At 39.9% G+C, this 24,582-nt stretch overlaps 1 protein-coding gene across 6 annotated transcripts in view; it reads right to left on the bottom strand.

Moving 5' to 3' along the window:
• The window catches only part of eys (eyes shut homolog), a 307,886-nt gene that overhangs the window by 246,941 nt on the left and 36,363 nt on the right, over positions 1-24,582 (bottom strand). For all 6 annotated transcript variants that reach the window (XM_049472628.1, XM_049472623.1, XM_049472625.1 and 3 more), the window contains exons 6-11: positions 23,122-23,236; positions 16,105-16,264; positions 9,791-9,895; positions 5,705-5,844; positions 3,261-3,424; positions 196-449 (exon numbers count right to left, since the gene is read on the bottom strand). In XM_049472628.1, the coding sequence (XP_049328585.1) occupies positions 196-449; positions 3,261-3,424; positions 5,705-5,844; positions 9,791-9,895; positions 16,105-16,264; positions 23,122-23,236 (938 nt within the window). The remainder of the gene's footprint in view (positions 1-195; positions 450-3,260; positions 3,425-5,704; positions 5,845-9,790; positions 9,896-16,104; positions 16,265-23,121; positions 23,237-24,582) is intronic.

Below are 24,582 nucleotides of genomic sequence, written 5' to 3'. Positions count from 1 at the left end.
TTTGCACACAGGGTTTGATTGGTTTGGACTGCTTTTTTCCCTTAATAAATGAAATTATTTTTTAAAAGAGCTTTTTATATTTATTCAGGTTATATTTGTCTAATATGAAAGTTTTTTTTGTTAATCAGATTTTTTTTTCCCTCGTGACTACATTTAGCACCACCAATAGGCCACACTGAAAAGTACAAAACTCACCTTCAAAGCCAGAAGCGCAGAGGCACCAGTAACTGGCAACAGAGTCCACACAGGTGGCGCCGCTAGCACATGGAGAACTGCTGCACTCGTCTGTCTCGATTTCACACAGCGTCCCCTCGTATCCCGGCACACATCGGCAGGTGTAGTTGTGCCGCTGGTTCAGGCAGACGCCGTGTTCTGAGCACTGATGGCCAAGGCAGTGGTCAACACGGAGTTCACAGTGGACGCCAGTGTATCCGTGGTCACAGCGACAACTGCAAAAAAAAAAACAGACGTAAATATCGATCAAGTCTTGGTCTTGACTCACATTCAATGAAAAAGTCTGTAAAGACCAAAAATGGGACACATTACATTTTAATCAAGACCAAGACTGGGACGCATTGAGTCTGAGTCAATACCAAGACCAGGACACATTGTGTCCAAGTCAAAACCAAGACTGGGACACGTTAAGTACGAGTCAAGACCAAGACTGAGACACGTTGAGTACGAGTCAAGACCAAGACTGGAATTGGTTGAGTGTGAGTCAAAACCAAGACTGGGATGCATTGAGTCTGAGTCAATACCAAGACCAGGACACATTGTGTCCAAGTCAAAACCAAGACTGGGACACGTTATGTACGAGTCAAGACCAAGACTGGGATGCGTTAAGTCCGAGTCAAGACCAAGACTTGGAAACCCTGAGTCACAGTTGTTGTCTTGACATAATCAAAGCATCAAAATATTTTGTATTGACTGAAATTAAGAAATACATTGTGATATAAATTTTATCCGATTCCTCCAGTCCTATATTAGCGCTACATTTAAGAGTCTTTGAGGGGCTTGAGAAATAAAGAGCTGTTTTAAATAGATGAGTGCAGTTTGCATTGTGTTCATCATGGAGGCAGGCCAATAGTCATTGTCTGAACTTGGCACAGCGCTGGATCAGGGTGAATACTGCTGTGTTTGCATTAAAAAGCTAAATTGCTCATAATAAACACATTATTCCTATTAGTAGAGCAGACCGAAGCTGCAGGGGTGAGAGTATTTGATGAAATAGTTTTTGAAAGCCATGAAATATGTGACATGAAATTGCTTCTCTTAACACTTTAAAAAAGGCTCTTTATGGAGCTTCTGTTTGAGGATGCCCCACAGATGCTCAATAGGGTTAAGGTCTGAAAACACGCTTGACCCTAAGTCTCTTTTAGCAAGCCAGTTGTCGTCTTCAAGCTATATTTTGGGTCTTTATCGTGCTGGAAATTAGCTTTTTGTCTGGAGAACAACTTGATACTGTGCACTCTACTTCTTTGGTTGATCCTGGAAGGCCTGTTCTGAGTAGAACTCGTTCGGTTCAACCACTGTATGGTCTTGGCCACCTTGTTGCAGCTCAGTTTTAGGATGTTGGCCAAGGCAGTCTTTATATAGAGGAACTCTTTTCTTGTTTTTTTTTTTTTTCAGATCCTCAGCGAGTTCTTTGCCATGAGATGCCATGTTGAACTTCCAGTGACCGGTATAAGCGTGAGCACACCTGAGACCTCCAGATGCTGTATATCATCCTTACATTCACACATTGTATTTTTCTAACTATAAGGTGCACGGGACTATAAGGCACATTAACTGGCACTAGTAAGGATGCCTAAATCGAAGTGAGCAAGGGTGTCGCCATGTTTCTCTTCTAATGGGGGACTTTCTTTTAAAGTTTTCAGTGAAGTGTCAACAGCACTAAGGCTGGGTGCAGCAACATTAGCATTAGTTGCTAACCGCAGCGCTAGTGGGACGTAAATGCTTTCTGCCAGGGATTCGTCCCACATAGCTTGTTTTAACACAGCAAACACGCAAATGAAACGGTTAAAGAGTTAGCACCGCAGTTAGCAGCTAATGCTAATGCTGCTGCACCCAGCCTTAGTGCTGGAGAAACTTCATTGAAAACTCACCCTTATAACTCTGTACTTCAGCAGAGTGGCTTTACTGCTCCTTAATACCTGACTGGTAGAATTCATACACCAAATTATAAGGCGCACTGGTGATTTCTGAAAAAATGAAGGGATTTTAACTGCGACTTATAGTCGGAAAAATCCATTCCAACAATCAACAAATTGTGAGCAGGTACAGCTGCTACATGATGGTGCTTTACAGGGTGATAAAGGTCGATGTATGTTTACATGTTCTGTTCTGACCGGCTGCCTCGTGTACTGCCTCGGGCTGAGACGTAGACGTACAGAACAAACTGTTCCAACTTGAAATCCTCAACTTCAGCTTTCTCTTCTTTGTCTGGATGTCTGGATCTTGTGCAGGGATGAGATGATGCACATGCCTCAGGCAGGAACAGTACCATGATAAATTCCTGCCTCTGACCCACATTCTCCACCACTGTAAGGATAGAGATGTGAACAGAACTTTTCTCATGCTTACTAAGTGTATTATGTGTATTACCGGAGGCTTCCACTAGAGGCCGCTACTTGCCAAATTGGAAGGACATGTTATATAGATGTGGGATTGCGGAATTGCAGAATTGGGTCATTCAGCTTTTCTTTAAAACCTTGCGAAATTTTGATGCTGCCTCCTGCAGTTTTTTTTTTTTTGTGTATGTCAATTTTGGAGGAAAGCGCAGCGACTCGGTTCTGATACATCAGCTCACAGATGCAGCCTTGTGCTGATCCACATCACCCTAGGAGTGATAAGGAGAAAGAGTGCCATCTACTGTTCCCACCCAGAGAGAGCAAGGCCAATTATGCTCTCTCCGAGCTACAGCAGTTGATGGCAAGCTGCATAACCAGGATTCGAACCAGCGATTTCCCGATTAAAGTAGTAGAGGTTTAGTCCACTGGACCACTCGGAGCCAGCCTTCCCTGACCATGTGATGCTACAGTGTTCACGCTCATCGAGCTTCTAATTTCCCACACCTGGACTTTTATAAATACCCCCCCTATTTCCTTTGTTTCCTAGCCGGGTATTGAACAAAGCCTGCCAGCTCTTCTTTCTTTTGATTGTTCTTTCAGGTTTCCAACTCCTTTTTGTATTTTTTTGTCAATTTTTTTTATCTTGCATTTTCTATCAATTGTTTTCCATTGTTGACCTGTTGCATTTACCTGTACCCACCAACCCTGTCGATGCAGGTGGCGCCGTTCAGGCATCGGTTCTGCAGGCATTCGTCGATATTCACCAAGCAGTTCGGGCCGGTCCAGCCAGGGGCACAATCACAGCTGTAGCTGCTGCCTCTGCTGAGAAAACAGCGCCCCCCGTTGGCACAAGGCTGTCAGGAGAAGAATCAAAGATAAAAACATTAATATTTGATTACTTTACTTTATTTTACTTTAATCCTGGACATATGGAGATATTTGGAATGCATTATTATTAGTATCTGACATTCTGGATTATTGACTTCTGTTACAAATCTGATCAAATTATTGTGATTTATATATGCCCATATTATAAGGCATACAAAATATACTGATACTAATATCAGCACATCACAGACATATATATATTTATATATATTGTTATATATATAGTTTTTTAGTGATCTATAGATGACTTCAATTTTTAATGCACTGTGCAGCTTGATTTAGGGTGTATCAGTGTGTCTTTGCTATCGTAACGATGGGAAAAGTAATCATAGCACATCTCGAAAGATACAAAATACATGTACAAATTATTTTGATTAATCATGGGTGTGGTTAATTTTGGGCACAACGTGAAATAAACCAATCAGAGTGTCCCTTGCTCATTATTTCCTTTTAGAGTCAGGTGAGCTCTGACTTTGGTGGATTGCTATTTTAACAGTGCAGCTACCTGGACGTTTCCAACCATTCTCAGAAGAGGAAACTGAGCTGCTCTGTTTACTGTTGATGTAAAAGTTGGCCTGTGTTGCCAAGATAGCAATGAACGTCTGACTGTTGGCGTCTGTCTAGGTTATATTCAGTCAGTGAGTGGAGCTCCTGTGTTTTCTGTTACCAAGATAGCAGAAACATACCTACACCCATCAGTGTAGATATATTCAGAAGCACTGTTGCTATTTAAACAACGCAGGAGGAAGGCGTGAAAATATACTGTTGACGGGTTGAAAGATAGCAATGAGCATAATACAGTACGTAGAGAAACAGATACATGACTACAGCCTTTAATTTGTACAGAACTACAAAGTCAAATCAAGCGTATTAAAAAGAATTTATTTGGCTTTTGTGTGAGTAACCCTTAAGTTGAACCGTCTCTATAAAATAAAATAAAAAATCCTGAAAGCACTGCTGTGAAGATTTGGGATTTGATTGCATCCAGTGATAAACAGTGTCATATTTAAACTAGTCTACAGAATGAATTTGTTAGAAAGGGGTGTCCATAAACATCTCCCGTCTTTAAGCAGAATAGTGAAGAGTGAAGATGGAACGCCATCTTTAAGACAATCTGTTAATGGCTCGTATTTGCATACGGAACACCGGTGCTGATTAATGGTAACGGTTGAGGCTGTTTTAAAGGACAATTACCACGGAGGCGACGTCAATACATCACCACGCTCGCCTGTCCACCTCTCTGTGGGGCTGATGGGTAGAATTTCACACCTACAAGGGTTTAGGCACTGTATAAGACTGCTGTAATGGGCAGTACCAAAAGCAGAAATCTGATTAAAGTAGGTACTTTAAAACTTAATTTAATAATGTTGAATAATTAATTTCAGTGTCATATAAAGGACACAAATTAGAATATTTCATTGTCTGAGGTTATCAACGCCCTGTGTTTCACTGTACAAACAATATACAACAAACAATCCATATACAGCTCTAGAAAAAATAAGAAACCACTTAAAGATTGAGTTTCTTTGATTTTACAAAACTGAAAACCTCTGGAATATAATCAAGAGGAAGATGGATGATCACAAACCATCAAACCACCAAACTGAACTGCCTGAATTTTTGCACCAGGAGTAAAGCAGCATAAAGTTATCCAAAAGCAGTGTGTAAGACTGGTGGAGGAAAACATGATGCCAAGATGCATGAAAAAAACTGTGATTAAAAACCACCAGGATTATTCCACCAAATATTGATTTCTGAACTCTTAAAACTTTATGAATATGAACTTGTTTTCTTTGCATTATTTGAGGTCTAATTTCTCATTTTCTGCAAATAAATGCTCTAAATGAGAATATTTTTATTTGGAATTTGGTAGAAATGTTGTCTGTAGTTTATAGAACAAAACAAGGATGTTCATTTTACTCAAACATAAACCTATAAATAGCAAAATCAGAGAAACTGATTCAGACACTGAAATGGTCTGTTATTTCTTTCCAGTGGTGTGGTCTAAGCTTTTGTTCTTAATGGTTTTATTTTTTTCCTTACATTACTTTTACTTTTATACTTTAAGTAGTTTTTTAAAAAGTAAAAAGCTTTAGTTGATACTTTAATTTTTAACCCTAATATCTATACTTCTACCTACAGAGTAATGGATGGAGATATTTTTCACATCTTTAGCCAGAATGCTAACACTGCTATAGTCATATGGGACATGCTAAGTCTATGGGACTGAAGTGTAGTTGGCTCACCTGTACGGTACGGGGACACGGTCTGCGGCAGGTATAATGCAGGTCTTCAGGAGCGTCCACACAAACCATCCCAGCAGGACAGGAGACGTTCAGCACAGAGCACGCATTCACATCCACCTCACAGTTCAGCCCAACGAACCCTGCAGAGCAACACAAGTTACAGTTACTGTAGCGGACAGAGAGGATAAAATAGGACGGGGTTTAAATGATCTTTGCAACTTTTAATCGTGTAGCACTCTAACATGCACCTAATAATCTAAAAACTGAAGTACAATTTACTTTATCAAATTTATACAAATTTTGTCAATAATTTAATGCATGTACATGCACGTAATTATCTAAAACTGAAAAAGAAATAGAACCTGATAATTGGAGAAAATGTGATTTTGTGATTAAAAATAAAATCAATAAATGCAGAAAATCAGATTTTCTTAGTAATCCAATTAATGCATTAACAATTACTTAAAACAATCAATACTTAATTATTTGGAAAATCAAGATTTTTTTTTTTTTTTTTTGCTTGCAATCTGATTATGACCTTTACATGCACTTGAGTAATTAGATTAAAAAATAACAGTTTCCAAATGAGCATCTAACAATTCTGATTATGTTTGTGAGTGTGTGCACACTAAGAAAAACTGAAGATCTGATCTGATTGAGAATCTGATTACTGAATTAGATTACTGATCTTAAATCCAGCTCTGATATCTCAATATCTCAATTAAGACAACTAATTGACCTTAATTGAATCTAAGAAAGAGTATGCTGGAGTATAACCACTTCAATAGTCAGAAACTGTGAAAATCTGAAAATAATCAGATTATTACTGAAGCGCAGTGGGTGTGCTTACATGCGATCGATTCACTACTGTCAGAAAAAGCGTCTGTAAAGCAGTTCTGGTTGAGCAGGTGAGGAACTGAACTCAGTGTGAACTCGACTCGAGCTCGAGCTGTGAAACGTGGGGAAGGGTGCGTTAAGAAATTGATAACGACGGAATGTAACAGTGTTGGCTGAGCTCGCCACCCGTCAACCTGGGAGAAGCTGACAATCACCCTGAGAAGAAACTGCAGCCGACAGATGGACTCGCTCGAAATAGTTGAAAGGCTTTCTGTACAGCGTCCAGCTCACTTACGCACTTATTCCTTAAGGCAGAGGGAGCGCAAAGAGCGACAAATCCCAGTTTCAAACGGGAATTTCCTTATCAGCCAGGCAGCGAGAGAGTAACCGCAGATACCGCGGCCGCCGGCAGACGAGCCGATGCCGAAGAGCGGCGGACGCTACAGAGAAACGTATAGAAAAGCACAGAATACGATAAAGCGGCGTCTTTGTGGGGATTAATAAAAACGGCCATTGTTCTGGAGTCGTGTTGTTTTAATGATTAGCACTTCAATTAACTTCAATTATTCTTTACCTGCATTCATTACTGAGCTTTGGTGGAGCTGCAGGAACATTCACTGATAATGTTACACACTTTCACAAAGGCAAAAATAAAGGTGGGTGGGGCTAATCATCAAACAAGTCATAAGAACATTAGTTGTCTCATTATTCTCTCATGATTCGCTTATGATTTGCTAAAGGTTTTCATATGATTCGCTCAAGACTTTCTCTTGAATCTTTCTTCAGTCTCTCATAATTCATCCATGATTTTCTCATATCACATTCCTCTAAAGAATTATTATGCAAAATTTTTAAAATTACCATATGATTTGCTTATGATTCATTTATGATTCTCTCACATAGCTCTCATGATTCTTTCACAATACTCTCACATCCCTCTCATGATTCACCCATGATTCACTCAATTTGTTTTTGATTCTCATGTGAGTCTCTAATAATTCCCTTGCAAATTATTTCACAACTCTCTTTTAAATCTCTCAAGATTTGCTCACGATTCTCAAGATTCCCAATCATAAGTCTCTCACATATTTCTAATGATTCTTACAATTGTCTCATGGTATCTCTCATTATTGATTTGTTTGTGATTCTCCTGTGAGTCTCTAATAGTTCCCTCATGATTCAATTATAATTAATTTTGTGATTCTCTATTAAATGTCTCATGATTTGCTCTTGATTCTCTTGTGATTCTTTCATGATTCACCCATGATTCGCTCATAATTTGTTCATTATTTGCTTATGATTCGCTTATTCAGACATCATACTCTCAGTAATTCTCTCACAATTCATTCAAGTCTCTCACATATTTCTAATGATTCTTACAATTGTCTCATGGTATCTCATTATTTTCTCACAAATCACTCATAATTCTTTCATAATTTTCTCATGGTTCACTCAGAATTCAATTATAATTTTTTCACATCTCTTATGATCCGCTCATAATTCTCCTGTGATTTTCTCGCAATTCATTCAAGAATTCCAATAATTATTCTCTCACATATTTCTAACGATTCTCACAATTGTCTCATGGTACTTTTACATCTTTTTTGTGATTCTCTCACATCTCTAACAATTTTCACAATAGTCTCATTGTACCCTCATCTCTCTTGTGATTCTTTTGCTATACTCTCATAGCTTTCCCATTGTTCTTTTATAATTTTATAATGGTTCACTCAGAATTCAATTATAATTTATTTCACAACTCTTTTAAAAATCTCTTATGATTCTCTCACGAGTCTCTTGTGATTGTCTCATGATTTACCCATGATCTGCTCATAATTTGTTCATGATTTGTTTGTGATTCTCATGTGAGTCTCTCATAGTTCCCTCATGATTCAATAAAAATTTATTTCACTGTTTTTTATTCAACTCTCTTTTAAATCTCTCATGATTCTCCTGTGGTTCTCTCAAGAGTGTCTCATAATTCCCTCCTGATTGTCTCCTGGTTCTCCGATGATTCCCTCCTGATTCAGAGCTGATAGTGAGCGTGAGGCGGGCGGTAGCCTGAGGGAGGAGGCAGCTGGGGCTGGGGAGCGCCGGGCTCGTTGGGCGGTTGGGAGCAGCTGGCGGAGAAGCTCGTCTGTAACCCTGCCAGCGCTGCCGCTGATCTCTCGGGTGGGCCGTGGGCTTTGCCTTCCTGCATGCAAACGAAGCTGCGGGGCCTGGGACGACTGCAGTGTGTGGGGGGGGGCAGCAGCACAAAAAGGGAAGAGGATTTCATAACACAATATTGACAATTCGCTGGTGCTAATGAGCTCTGGCAGCCGGCGCAGTGCGGGCGATTTGCGCAGCTGTCAGTCACGGGGGCCGGTGCCGGTGCTGGCGTGGTGAGTGGTGGGCGGGGGGGGGGGGGGGGTTGGGGGGGGGGTGTGTGAATTCATGCCTGCGTAGAGGGAAGGGGACGGGTTGTACCTGAGGGATGGGAGCACGTGTAGCATCCGTCAAACTCGTCACACAAACCACCACCGAACGGGCAGCTCAGATTCATTCACCAGTCCCTCGTGATTCACTCGTGACTCTGTCATGATTCACTAATTATTCTCTTACATGATTCACCCCCAATTCACTTACAACCCTCCCCTGATTCACCCACAATCCATTCATGACTCGTTCATGATTCTCTCACGATTCCTCAACGATTCTCTCATCATTATTTTATTTCTGCCTCATGATTCTCTCACGATATCTCTCATGATTCTGTCATGATTCCCTAATTATTCTCTTACAGGATTCGATCATAATTCACTTACGACTCTCATTTTTCTTTTATGATTCCTTAATCCTTCTCTCATGACTCGCCCATGATTCGCTTGTTGTTCTCTTAAAATTCTTTGATGATTTACCTATGATTCATTCATTAAGGTATTATGATGCACTTGTAATTCTCCCTTGATACTTTTTCAATGTTTTTGGATTTGCTGTTCACTCTCTCTGCTTGATTTCCTTATAGTCTTACGATTTGTTTAGAATTTTTCTTCTTGATTCACCAATTATTCTCTCATGACTCATCCTTGATTTGCTCATGAAGGTCTCGTGATTCTCTAACAATTCTCTGATGATTCACCCATGATTCAATTATAATCTGTGTAGGATGTACTTCTGATTTTCTCTAAATTTGTTCATATTACCCTAATTATTTGCTCAATTCTACCTCATGAGTTTCTTTTATGATTCTGAAGGGACTGGTTGTACCTGTTGGACAGGAGCATGTGTAGTATCCATCAAATTCATCACACAAGCCGCCGTGCTGACAGGGCCTGGAATCACACTCGTTTATTTCAGTCTCACAGTGACGTCCTTAAAAAAAAAAAAGAGAGAGAGAGAGAGAAAGAGAGAGAAAGAAAGAAATTAGAGTTGTTCTTTAAAAAACAAGAAAACAAACCCAATTTTGTAATTTAGGGACATTTTGTGAATGTGGGATTCACTTATAATTTGCTCATGATTTACTTGTTTTGTTTCTGATTTTCATACAATTCGTTCATGACTCACTCATGATTTGCTCCAGATGATCTCAGTTAATGACAAAAGTCATGGGACATGATGTTAGTTCCTGTGTTTTAAGACTTTTGTCATGTGAGCGTATGTACTGCATATAACCGTATTTCATGCCAGAGCTAAATTAAGGAAATGATAATATCGCTAATAATTAACCATAGCAGTTAGCAATACCTCATTTGCATAATGCAAATACTGACATTTCTGGGGCTAAAGGATCATCTTTAGCCTCTGAAACGGCGCACGGCTGCTACTGAATTAACATCAACAAGACTCATCAGCATGTTTTAGAGTAATCCAGACGAAATTCTGACGCAATTTTTGGAGATGTTTTGGATTTCAACCCAAAAGTGCAAAAAACAAACAAACTCTCAGGAACAGAAGCTACTAAATTATGACATACCCGCCAAACGACCCGGCAGAGTCTGGGGACAGTTTTTATAAACTGTGACTACATATAGTGCTCAGATATGCTACCAGTTAAGCTTAGATAATATATACACTAATTCAGCGTAGCGTTGTTTCTACACCCATTATTCATCCATACCATTTTTCAGCTCCAGTGATCATATAGGATACTTTGATCTTCCTTATCTTCTCTTACATAATATTCTCGCAACAAAATATAAATCTTTTCTGGTCCCACAGGTTTCATCATACAACTACATAATTGTACAGTATGGTATAACATATACTCGATTAGGTTTCTTGAGTATTTTTGGAGCGATAACGAAGATATTTGGTATACTGGTACATGATATGCTGCTCAAAACGATACGATTTACGTTTTTATATTAAAATATATGAAAAAAAAACAGCAACACCTTAGCAACCACTTGGAATCCCTTAGCTATTGCCTAGCAACACCTTAGCAATCACCTCAGAAATGCGGCAACTGCCTACCAAAACCAATTGGCAACCATTTGGAATACCTTAGCATCACTTGAGCAAGTATTGCAGATATGATAGCAACCACCTAGGAACAACTTAACAACTTAAGCAACTGTCACAGATATGATAGTAACTACCTAACAACCACTCAACGACACCTTAGCAATGACCTGGAACACCTTAACAACTGTCTAGTAAGACTTTAGCAACTGTCACAGATTTGATAGTAACCACCAAGCAACCACTAAACAACATCTTAGCAACCACCTTAACATCTCAGCAACATCTTAGCAATTGCCTAGCAACACCTTAGCAACCATCTTAGAATGACAGCAACTGTTTAGCAACCAATGAACAACACCTTAGCAACCATTTGCAATACATTAGCAACTGCGTAGTAACACTTACCACAACTACCACAGATATGCTAGCAACCACACTTAACGACACCTTAGCAACTACTTGGAATACCTTAGCAAAGTAGGTTCTGCTGTTTGATTAGATGTATAAGTAGGTTTGTATGCTACTCTGGACTTTAGTCAATTCTGTAAGTCTGTTCGTGTTTTCTGCATCATGGAAATCATAGAGTTCTTCATGGATGCTGAACAAGCAGACGTTCGATTATCTGGTGAAAAATGCGCAGCAGAGCTCAGGTGGAGTTTCCTGGCGAATCGTTTATGAGCGAGACGGCCGCTGTAACCATGTTACGAGCTCATCTGCATTACAATGGCTGAGGCGGTTATTGGGTTAGCGCACTAAAAGCATAAGAGCCAATGAGCTGTAATTTGAAAGCCGTCTTTTGGTAAGTCATCAGTAACATCCATCATGAAAGCAATTCCGGCTTCTAATACGCCGGAACATGGAGCGTCGCATGTTTTTTCCCTGCTACATTCAGAAAAGATCATAAATCATAAACTCATGCATTTCTCAGGCAGTTACAAGTCATTTCGCACTCGACATGCATTGTTTTGTTGCAGTTTAATCAGCATTTCAGAAACAATAGAGCTCAAAACAATGCTTGAGGCCTCGTCCACACGAATCTGAATAATTTTAATAAAGAAAATGTTTTCTGTCTGAATCTCAAATCCTCTTAATACCGATACCGATTGAGGGCAAGGCTAGATGCCACATTAATGCCACGCAGATGCCAGGCAAACTTGGTACAGATCCCACTAATTATGGCCATGCTTAAGCAAACATTCACAATCTAAACTAAGCTGACGGTAAATAAACTGAAGGACTTTAGTCAAATAAGCAATTTTTAGAAGAGATATACCATATTTTTTGGACTATAAGGCACTTTGTATTATAAAGCGCATTTTAAGCGTCACTAGTAAGGAACAGGGGTGTAAGAGAAAGGTGGGGGAAGCACATAAAACTGTAATTCTTAAATAAACATTTTCTTTAAAAGTTAAACGAGTGCTTGATGTTAATCTACACAGATTTCTCTCCTGAAAACTGTTTATTTGGGTGAGTAAAGCGATTCTGTTTATTCACAGTAAGATTTCTCCCATGTAGTTTGTTTTAACATGGCAAACATTTTAAAACCATCTAGAATATCAAACTTGATAAGAAACTACCAAGTATTAGCACAGCAACCACCTAGAAAAATGACAATTCTCAAGAATACTGAAAACTTTGGCTAAACCTAAAATCCATTTTATAACCAATATGTAACACCACATCACCCACTTAAAGTACCATAAAAATTGCACCACAGCAACCACCTGAAATAGCATGGCAACCACCATTCCATAATGTAGACTCTTACATTTTAAAAGCACTTAACACCACCAAATCAACCAACTTCCAAAGTACCATAGCAACTACTGTGCTTAGCAACACTATAGCAACAACCTGTAAAAAACAGCTTAAGCTTAATGATCACTTAGCAACTTCCTTAAATAAATGTAAAAATATGCAGGAAAAGACTGTCAAGACTCGAGTGTTCCATCAGGAAATGAGTGTTTGTGTGCAAATTTGTCACGTTTTGTGCATCTCGCATTATAAAGCTTATTTATAATTCACTTGTATCCATCATGAAAGCAATTCCAGCTTCTAACACGCCGGAACACTGAGCGTTGTAAAGATCATAAATCATCAGCTCGTGCTCTTCTCAGGCAGTTACATCACAACTCAAACAATCAGCGTAATACGAGCAATCATGTTCTGAATTATTGGAAAAGTCATTTCAGTGCATCGTTTTATTGCAGTTTCAGAAACAATAGCATTTCAGAAACAATAGAGCTCAAAACAATGCCATATGCCTCATCCACACATATCCCAATATTCCTAAAAATAGGTCTGTTCTTTTACTTTAAGTCCAGAAAAATGAGCAAAACCATAGACATGGCTTTAGCAATAACACAGCAACCACTTGAAATACAATAGTAACCACTAAACAAGTACTCAGCAACCCCTGAGCAATACCATTCCAACCACCCATAAACACTATATCTGCCTTAAAATAATTCTGTAACACCTTATACAACTATTAAGAGTACTATATTAACTATCTAGCAACACATCAACCACCCAAAATACAATGGCAACCACCCAGCAACTACTGAGCATCACCATAGCAACACAATCAAATAGCATGGCAACCAGCAAACAACAATGTAGAATCTTAAATCCCAACAAAGCGACGCCATCCTGAGCATATGGAGCGCTCTGTCTCACTGTGGCTGCAGATGAATATTAAAAACTCTTCCCTGTTTGTTTGTGTTTGCTGTATACAAACAATACCTCACTCTGACCTCACCATCACCAGTGCCAACAACATTACCAGCATCAACGATGAGTAGTGTTTACTTCACTAGATTTACCGATGACGCGAGCTCTGACCTCGCCATCGCAAATGTCTGTGCCAATGACAGAACCAGAATAAACGCCAAAAAGTGTTTACTCCTTCAGGTTTACCAATGATGCAAGCTCTGACCTCACCAATGCCAACAACAGCATCAATGCAGAATACTGTTTACTTTGAAAGATTTACCGATGACGCCAGCTTTGACCTCGCCAGCGCCATTGTCAGCACCAGCATCAACGCTGAATAGAGTTTATTTCACTAGATTTACTAATGAAACAATTTTTAACCTTGCCATCACCAACAACACTGCCAGCATAAACAGCGAGTAGTGTTTACTTCGCTAGATTTACAGATGATGCAAGCTCTGACCTTGCCATCGCCAATGACAGTGCCAATATCAGCACCATTATTAACACTGAGTAGAGTTTACTTTCCTAGATTTACAGATGAAGCAAGCTCTGACCTTGCCATCCCCAACGACTGCTCAAGTGTCCACGCTGTGTAGAGTTTACTTCGCTAAATTTACCGATGACAAGTTTTGACCTCACCAATGGCAATTACATTTACAGTATCAACGCTGAGTAGAGTTTACCTTCCTAGATAAACAGATTATGTGAGCTCTGACCTCGCCATCGCCAAGGACAGCGCCGATGACAGCGCCGACAACAGCGCCAGCATCATCACAGAGTAGAGTTTACTTGCCTAGATTTACCGATGACGCGAGCTCTGACCTTACCATCGCCAACGACAATGTCAATGACAGTGTCAAGGACAGCACCAGCATCATCGCAGAGTAGAGTTTACTTCCCTAGATTTACTGATGACGCAACCTCTGACCTCGCCAACGCCAACAACAGCATCAACGGTGAACAGTTCTGACCTTGCCATTGCCAATGGCATTGCCAATGACAGCACCAGGACCAAAGTCAAACAGTCCTCTAAATTTACAGATGACGCGAGCTCTGCCCTCGCCAATGACAGCATCAATGCTAAGTACAGTTTACTTCACTAGATTTACTGATGACACAAGTTCTGACCTTGCCATTGCCAATGACAGTGCCAATATCAGCACTAGTATAAACGCTGAGTTTACTTTGCTAGATTTACCGATGACACAAGTGTTCACAAATGCCAACGACAGTCACAGCATCAACGCTGAGCAGAGTTTACTTCACTAGATTTATTAATGACGCAAGGTCTGACCTCACCATGGCCAATGACAGCGCCAGTATCAACGCTGAGTTTACTTTACTAGATTTACGGATAACGTGAGCTCTGACCTCGTCGTGCCCTTCGTTTCTCAGACATGATGAAGCGAATTAGGGATTAATCCACTCAGGACAGGCTGAGTGTCACTCAGGACAGGCTGAGTGTAAAGATGAGTAACGGGAAAGGCATGGCTTTAGGCTACAGGTCCTGTTTAAGGCTTTTTCAGGCGCTGGCAGAAGATGGCACGGCCGGGGAGTTGTAAAGGCGGTGAAATGTAAATGTACGGTGGGTAGATAGATAGCAGGAGCGGAGGGAATCCACTGTAGACTCTTCATGCCTGAGCGGCTTTGAGAGAGTGTAGCGTGATCTCTGGAGGATGCGTGTGCTTTAGGTAAAGAATAGAGGAAAAAAATAACATTCTAAAACGTATAAAATAAAAAAAATAACTTCCTGTTCACTTTTAGTTTAGTTCTCCAATCTGACTAGGGTTTAAGAAGGAAAACACCACAGCAACCACCTGAAATACATTGGCGACCACCTAGCAACCACAAAACAAGTCAAAAACACTTCCAGCAACACTATATCATCTGTATTAAAACCATTTACCAACACTGTATCAACCAGTTTTAGGCTGGAGTTCCAATACAGGACTTTTAGCCAGATTTGAACCAAGATTTCCAGTTGTAGAGAGTCTGTGCTAGTTGGCTGTAATCTACAGACCATGGTGCAGTATTAACAGCCTTTATCTCAAGCTTTTTACTTAAATAAGAGTAAACGTACTGGTTTCAAATTCATTTGCCCAGGTAGAAGTATAGATACTAGGGTTTAAAATACTTAGGGGACAAATAAAGCAATTAAGCTTAAAGCTTAGGCCACGCCCACAGAGTCTGAATGGAGAGATTTATCTGGATAGGGGTTTTATTGAACGATGAGAAGAGCTAAAATGAAATAGGAGTAACAAGCCTATTTTTTAAATGTAAGGAGTATAATGTATATATCTATACTCTAGTAAAGTAAAGATAACCAACATTTCTTCTTAAGCAACATACTTTTGCTATTCATGTATTTATGGAGAAAACAGTAACTGCAGTAGGTTTACCTGTGTATCCAGGTAAACACACACAGGTGTACTGTGGGGGCGCTGTTGGTTGGCTCAGGCTGAGGCATGTCGCTCCGTTCAGGCACCGGTTCGGGTAGATTAAACAAGCGTCCGCCACGTACCGACACAATTCCCCCGTCCAACCCGGAGCACAGACACACTGCAGAACAGAGAATTACAGAGAATTAATAATATAACATCTATAACTGCCTCTCAGACTCACTGCAATAGAAAAGGTTATCATATAATATCTATAACTGCATATATTATATTATGTATATTTAATGTTAACATGCACATAATTAGCCAAACAATCAGATTATATTATAATTATGGGCATGTGTGTTTCAAGGGAATGGTTTACAGATGCACCAATGTGAGAATTCTGGGCTAAAGCGAGTATTACACACAAACAGTATATAAGTCATTGATTTTACGAAATTGAAAACCTCTGGAATATAATCAAGTGGAAGATGGATGATCACAAACCATCAAACCACCAAACTGAACTGCTTGAAATTGTTTTTGCACCAGGAGTAAAGCAGCATAAAGTTATCCAAAAGCAGTGTGTAAGACTGGTGGAGGAGAACATGATGCTAAGATGCATGAAATTAAAACTGTGATTAAAAACCAGGGTTATTCCACCAAATATTGATTTCTGAACTATTAAAACTTTATGAATATGAACTTGTTTACTTTGCATTATTTGAGGTCTGAAAGCTCTGCATATTTTTTGTTATTCTCAATAAATACCAACAATTACAACAAACCTAGCTGAATGCAACTGCATTGACTGAAGATTCACCAGAATTCCCAAAACTTAACCACAGTGTATCTCCAACAGCAGCTGAGTGATAAAGCTGTGTAGATGTTTTAGATTGAGATTTTGGATCAGTGTGCAACGTCTCACTCAATCACTCAACACAACTCTCATTAAAGTGGACGACCCGACAAACCCAATCCCACCAGGCCAGAGCTTCAGCTCGGCTCGGCTCCTCGCCGGGGTGGAGGAACCGCAGCCATGCGGCTCGTTTACACTGGTTTACGCTGGGTTCTGTCAATGTTTTGATTATAGCTGATGCTAATTAGGAGCGAGCCCACCAGCGGTCTCCAGCCAGACCACTGATTCAACAAACCAATCAGATCAATCAGATCCCAGCTGACTGAGAGCAATCTGCACAGAAATACAGAACCATCACAGAGACATCAGGACAGCTTCATTCACTACAGCACTACATCAGGGGGAAATAAACTGCTGTATACAGCACAGAAATACACAGAGGAGTGGTGGACAAATGGATGGAATGTTGGGAAGATAAACGGATTTATGAATAAACAGGTGGATGAATAAATAAAGAAAAGGATGAAGGGCTGAATAGGTAGATGATAGGTGGATAGATAGATGAATAAATAACTGGATGGCTGAATAAACAGATGTATGGAATGAGGAGTAAACAGATGAATGGATGGATGGATGGATGGATGGAGGATAAAGTCCTGAATAAGCAGATGGACAGATGGATGGAGAGCTGAATGAGTATACCGATGGATGGATTGATGGATTGATGGATGGATGGACGGATGGGTGGATGAGGAGTAGAAAGATGGATAAATGGAGATTTGTACGTGTAGACTGATGGATGGAATTGACAAAATGTTTGATGGGTGGATGAGGTGAAGGATGGCTGAATGAACAGACAGATGAGTGCTTAGCTGGCTGGATGGGAGGACAGATGGATGGATGATGGATGGATGGATGGGATGGAGAGTTCATTGAGTAGACAGATATATGGATAAATGGATGGATGGATGGATGGAGAGTTGGACAAGTAGATGGAGGAGTAGATGGATGGACGGATGAGTAGATGCAGGAGAGGAATGGATAAATAGCTTAATGGGTAGATAAAGTGATGAATGCATGAATGAACAGGCAGATGTATGGCTAGCTGGCTGGATGAATAAATGGAGGTATGGATAAACTGATGGCTGGCTGAAAAGATGAATGAGTAGACGAATGGATGAATGCAGAGTATATTGACTCGCCGGATGGATGGATGGATGGATGGATGGATGGATGGATGGATGGATGGATGGAGAATTGAATAAATAGACAGATGGATGTATGTACGGTGGATGAAGGGATGGATGAAAAGATTTATGAATAAATGTCTGAATAAATAGACAGATTGATGATGGATGGATTAATAGATCACAATAAAACAATTCTAACAGTGTTTCAGTGCTATTAAAGAATATTACAATATTTTATATACTAAAAAATAATAATATTATACTGTAGGGATGTGTTTATAATCTACCCATGACCCTTTCACACTGTAAATCCTTCAGAACATCTGATCTAAAGCTGCACAAACGTTTCTAAAGCCCGACTCCCACAGGCGTCAGCTGTCAGACTGACACTTCGGCCGAAACACGTATATTTTCTCTGGAATTAGATTATGGTGTGACATTTTCCGGGATGAAATGATGCGTAAAATTATGACAACTGGCTTTATAGGTCAGTGTATGTCAGACTGAAATAATGCTGATGATCTGATGGAGCGTTGCCAAGTCAAGCTGCAGATCTGGGGGCATAGTTTGTATACAAGATGCACACTTTCTGAGAAAAACTAAACTGTGACTGAACTGTATGGTCTATTGTTAAATATATTGTGTTCCCACGTAGCAACAGACATTTACGAGATATGTTCTTACAGGAATGAATGGGGTGCAAACATTTTGGCACCCATCTCATGTCATGTCATGATTACACAAATACACCACTTACACCCAAACAACCACATGGCTGTGGATGTTGCTGTGGTACACCAAGTGGGGAAACCATAGTAACCCCCAAGCAACAACGTACTAACACCCTATAACAAACATGAAACAACACAAATGCAACTGACTGAAATGTCTTATTTTTCAACATCACATAAATCACCTGAGATACTAAAAGAACCACTTAGCATTATCATAGCAGTCAGCAAGTAAGCTCTTAGTAACACCACATCAACCACATGGGATACAACATATAGCAACTGCCTAACAACATCATTGGAGACATCTGGCAACCCCAGCAAACACTTTTAGTAACATCAACCATCTAGTAAGCCATAGCAACCATGTCATAACATCATAATCCTAACCTTGGATACCATTGCAACCACCTAGCAAAAGACCAAGTTACAATATGACCTAGCTTGTTATTCAGCATGACCACACACTCCTTTGTAGACCAACTAATCAGCAGCATCAAAACAGACATCTGGGATACCACAGCAACCAGGGGACCACTTAGTATCATAACAGCTAGCTGCATCGTAGCAACTTTTTAGCAACATCTCCCACCTGGAAAGCCATAACAACCACCTGGGATATCACTGCAATCACCTTGCAAAAGACTAAACAGCAATACGACCAGGACCGCAGATCAATTAAAGAAATTGCTTAAAAAATATTATTCCATTAATATATTTAATAAGCAACTATTATCTTTTAATAAGCTCAGGCTAATACAGAATAAAAGACTTGCGCAAACACAATTTAGTGACAAATGGTATTTTTTAATACTGTTTCAATAATTAAAAATTAATTTAAATTTAATTTGACTTTAACAAACTTTTTTTTCATTGCTAAAATATGGTATCGGGAATTTGTATCTGCAGATACTCAAAATCAAACGACTTGGAGGCAATAAAATGTGATCGGGACATCCATCTTGGAAGCAACAAGCACAACCTGGTAACCACATCATAACACCATAGCAACCACCTTTGAGATCACAGTGATTGCCTAGAAATAGGCAAGACTGCTTTATAGCCATCTGATCCACTCGTACCAGCACAACACACTACTAGTGCCTCGTGCCTACGATTGCAGTGCATCAGTGTCAATATTTTTCACGTTATATACATTCCTCTGATGTATTATTGCATAATCAACTCCCAGGAAAGTTGACGCAGTTTTTCCACGGAACAGAAATAAACCCACCCAGCACGCGCTAGCTAACCTTTACGCTAAATTAGCTCATTTCAGCTCATCTGCCACAATCTGTCGGAGTATTAATCTAAAGTGTCTGAGTAAACAGCTAAAGCATGTTTTCATTTCTCCCTGTGAGCACGCTCCCTCACTCTCACGTACGCCAACGCTAATGCTAACGCTAAGCAATCAGCGAACTGAAGCCTACATGTTCGGTCTGTCACATCATTAGAATAAACCTTCATTACCACTCTGTTTATTACCCCCTCCACTCAGCCAATCGGGAGCGTGAGGTTAAAATAAACTCAGTCTATTTCTGAGTCTATAGTGTAACAGCGAACCCCAGGAGGACGCCGTATGATGTTCAGGGACAACACTTTAATCTCAACACGTTCGCTTATTCCAGCAGACAGCTCGAACCCTGATACGCACTTCAGAGCCCGGTGTAAATGGCTTCTTTATGAACATTGATTTATAGTGAATTTCATTTGTTAAGCAGCCAGAATCTCCCACTGCTGTAAACAGTAAACAATGTCTGAAACAATAAGGCTGGATGGTGTGAGCTGCATGTCAGAATGAAAATACTGTGCACATAGAAATATTAGAATATATGGTGTATAGTACTGGAACAGAAATATTGGGACACTCATTGATTCATTGTTTCTTCTGAAATCAAGGGTTTTAAAAAAGGTTATTCTGCTAAAAGTACTCAACGGAGCTCAATACAACTATGTAGCCCTAATGTCAGGTTCACATTACACAACTTTTTGAGTCATCAGTCATTGTGCTGTTCACACTACTTGACTGGTTGGTGACACGGGGTCACAAATTACACAATTCTCGCTGTGGGAAATCGCCGACTCACATGGCAAGTTTTTCACGAGAAAACACACCATAACTAAGCACACAAGAACTAGCGATGCCATATTAGAGAATCTCTATAGAGGAGAATACGCACTTGAAGTGAGTCCAGCATGAATGTTTATAAGAAGGAACTGAGCAAAATCTACAAGTACATATTTCAGTATAAAACTCATATCAAATGTTTCAGCACTGCACACATCATTTTAAACTACAGTTATGAACCTTTTAAAACATGCTCTACCTGTAGGGGACATAAAGCGGTCAAACTCTTCAGAAACAGCTCTGGTAAAGCGTTGTAATTAGCTTTGGCAGTAAGTAGTCGCTGCTCCTGACTCTCAGTCATCGACTGAGTCAGATATCTAGCATGCTAAATATATGCCAGGTGAAAACAAAACAGGACTAAAAACGTTTAGTGTGAACCTGAAATAACACTTCCCCTAAACTACACCTCCAGCCTATATGTGAACACACAAAAGAGAGGCATATGGATAAGTGATAGAACCAAGGGGTGAAATGGGACTGGGCCTAAAACGTATAACTAAATTACTAAAATGTGACTAAATCTACTACACAAAAATCTAAATTGCCAATCACATTTAACCACGATTAGAAACAAGAACCATTAATCACTGAGCTTCCCTATGATTTAAAGGCAATTTATAAAATACCATAAAACGTACAAATCTACATCCTGACACTCCCAGCAGTACAGTTTCACCCGCAGCCTCTATAATCCAGACGTTCTCACTGCTTAACAAATGACGTCCTCAGAAATCAATGGATATAAAGCACCTGTCTTCATCTGATCCATAACAAATAAGAGGAGAAATATCTATCGCCGCATGCGCCGGGCTCCCGTCCCATCAGTCAGAGCGTCTGAGCAGATGAGGCTGGGAAAATGACAGTAAGATGATATTAAAATTGAGGAGTATGAGTAGGACTCCGGGACATGCACATAAATCACACGGCGCAGCCACTAACATGACAATGGCAAAACTGATACCCAGCCAAAATTGTTATAAATGAATACTTGAGTAGATATGTATCAGCTGTCGGGGCACAATGCAGTCTGGTCTTATCAGGGCTCGTTATTTGGCATATCATTTGATGCGTCTGGATGGGGGCAAGTGGGACGAGCGAGTGACAGACAGACAGAGCTGCGAGTTACGATGGGAAACTTCTGAGGTCTGAAAACACTGTACCTTTTTCCTTATTTTGACCATTTCTCATGTTTTGCTGTAAATTACTTTTTTAGGAATTTAGAAGAAACGTAGTCAGTAGTTTACAGAATAAAACAAATTTACATATCATATCCAACTTCAATGTGTGTGTGATGGTCTGGGGCTACTGGACAACTTGCTGTAATAGATGAAAGCAGGAATTCTGCTGTTTACCAGACAATCCTGAAGGAGAATATATGGCCGTCTGTTCTTGACCTCAAGCTCAGGTGTACTTGGGTTCTGCAGCAGGACAATGACCCAAAGCACACAAACAAGTCCAACTCTGAATGGATTAAAAAATAACTAAATGAAGGTTTTGGAGTGGCCTAGTTAGAGTCTAGCGATGATTGAGATGCTGTGGATGATCTTAAACAGGAAGTTTATGCTGGAAAATCCTCCAATGTGTCTTAATTAAAACAATTCTGTAAAAAAAGAGTGGAACAAAATTCATTTAATAAGTAAAATCATAATTTAAAAAGTACTTAGTTTATATTTACTCAGATTATCCCTGTCCGATATTAAGTTTGTTTGATGATCTGAAAAATATTAGTATGACAAAAATGCAAAAACAGAATAAATCTGAAGGGGGCAAATACTTATTCATGCAATTGTATATATATATATATATATTTTTGCATGCCACTCTACATTACCCTTACACTGAAACAAAAGCCATGACATCATTAACCTCACCACACCACCCACAGTAATGAGGTTCTAACACACAGTGCATACCCCTAAAGCACTTCCAGCACCTGGACCAGCAGCACAGATTTAATAACCATCATCTCCCTCTCTCCACAGACCCGGCCCCCCAGCACAAACCCCCTCCCACCACCTCCACCACCTCCACCACCACGCTGCCCAGTTCAGAACATCTGCAGCACGAGCCTCCGTTCTGCTTCTTCCCAACTGTTTCATTAGGCGACGCCCATATTAGGTTACTTACGTTATATCCGCCAATTAGGCTGAGGCACAATCCTTCATTGGAGCAGTTAACAGAGAGCAGCCTGCAGTAGTCAATTATATCTTCACAGTTCTTCCCGGAAAAGCCTCGCAGGCATCTGCACAGAGAGGGCATTAGGGGTGGCATTAGGTTTGGCATTAGGTGGAGTTCTGTTTGCATGCAGAGATTTTAGAGGGTTACGCCACGGGGTTGAGCTTCAGCAACATCAGAAACTCAGTTCTCGGTTTCAGAACAGCTTCACACAGAACAGAACAAAAACTACAGAGAGCTGTAGCAGAGCTGTTTCATGATAAGATAGGATGGTTGCTAAGGTGTTGCTATGGTATAGTCTTATAGTCTAATAAATTGTTGCTATGCTATTGTTTTTGGTTGCGGATGTTTTGCTACGTCTTTGCTGGGTGGTTTCTAAGGTGTTGTTATGATATAGTGTTCAAATAAATAGTTGGTATTCCATAGTTGAAAGCTGGGTCCTTGCTAGGGTGGTTGCTAAGGTGTTGCTACAGTATAGTCCTTGGCTACAGAGGTTTTGCTAGGTCTTTGCTGGGTGGTTCTTAAGGTGTTGCAATGGTACAGACTTTAAATAAATTGTTGCTATACTATAGTTCTCAGCTATAGATGTTTAGCTAAGTCTTTGTTGGATGGTTCTTAAGGTGTTGTTATGATTTAGTATTCAAATAAATGATTGCTATGATATAGTTCTTGGTTGCAGAGGTTTTGCTAGGTCTTTGTGAGGATGGTTGCCAAGATGTTGCTATGATATACTTCTTGGCTACAGAGGATTTGCTAGGTTTTTGCTAGGGCGGTTGCTAAGGTGTTGCTATGATATAGCCTTGGTTGCAGAGGTTTTGCTAGGTCTTTGCTAGGGTGGTTGCTACGGTGTAGTCCTTGACTACAGAGGTATTGCTAGGTCTTTGCTGGGTGGTTATTAAGGTGCTGCTATGGTATAGTTATGGTGGTTGCTGAGGTGTTGCTGTGTATTGTCCTATAAGTGTCAGTGTATAAAAATACATTTGCCTAAATTGTGAAATGCAAATGCATTTGAAAGTAGTTAAATGTAAAGCTTGGTAACAGTTTACAAAGGACACCGTGTGTATAAATAAAATGGTTGTAAAGATTTTTTTATATATATTTTTTTTTACATTTAAAAATCCATTTCAGCATTGAAAATGCTAGCAATTACAGCAAATTGTGCAACGAATTAGTTTATTTTAGAATCATTTTGAATAGATCGACAGCCATAGTAATTTCACAGCTCTAAACCGGCCCTACGGTCTAACTGCTGCTCATCAACAGTGAGGAGGTCATCAGTTTAAATCACAGCATGGATTTAGTGCATCAAATTAAAAACTACATTCACTTCTTCCACCACAATTGCTCATTTTTTCATTTGTGATGATTGGGATGACCGTACACATACTCTCGCACAATCTTTCACAGTCTCTC

This window comes from Astyanax mexicanus, chromosome 25 (genome assembly GCF_023375975.1).
Source record: "Astyanax mexicanus isolate ESR-SI-001 chromosome 25, AstMex3_surface, whole genome shotgun sequence".
Lineage (NCBI taxonomy): Eukaryota > Metazoa > Chordata > Actinopteri > Characiformes > Acestrorhamphidae > Astyanax > Astyanax mexicanus.
Note: the sequence above shows the minus strand (reverse complement) of the source record. Positions and strands in the feature narration are given on the sequence as shown.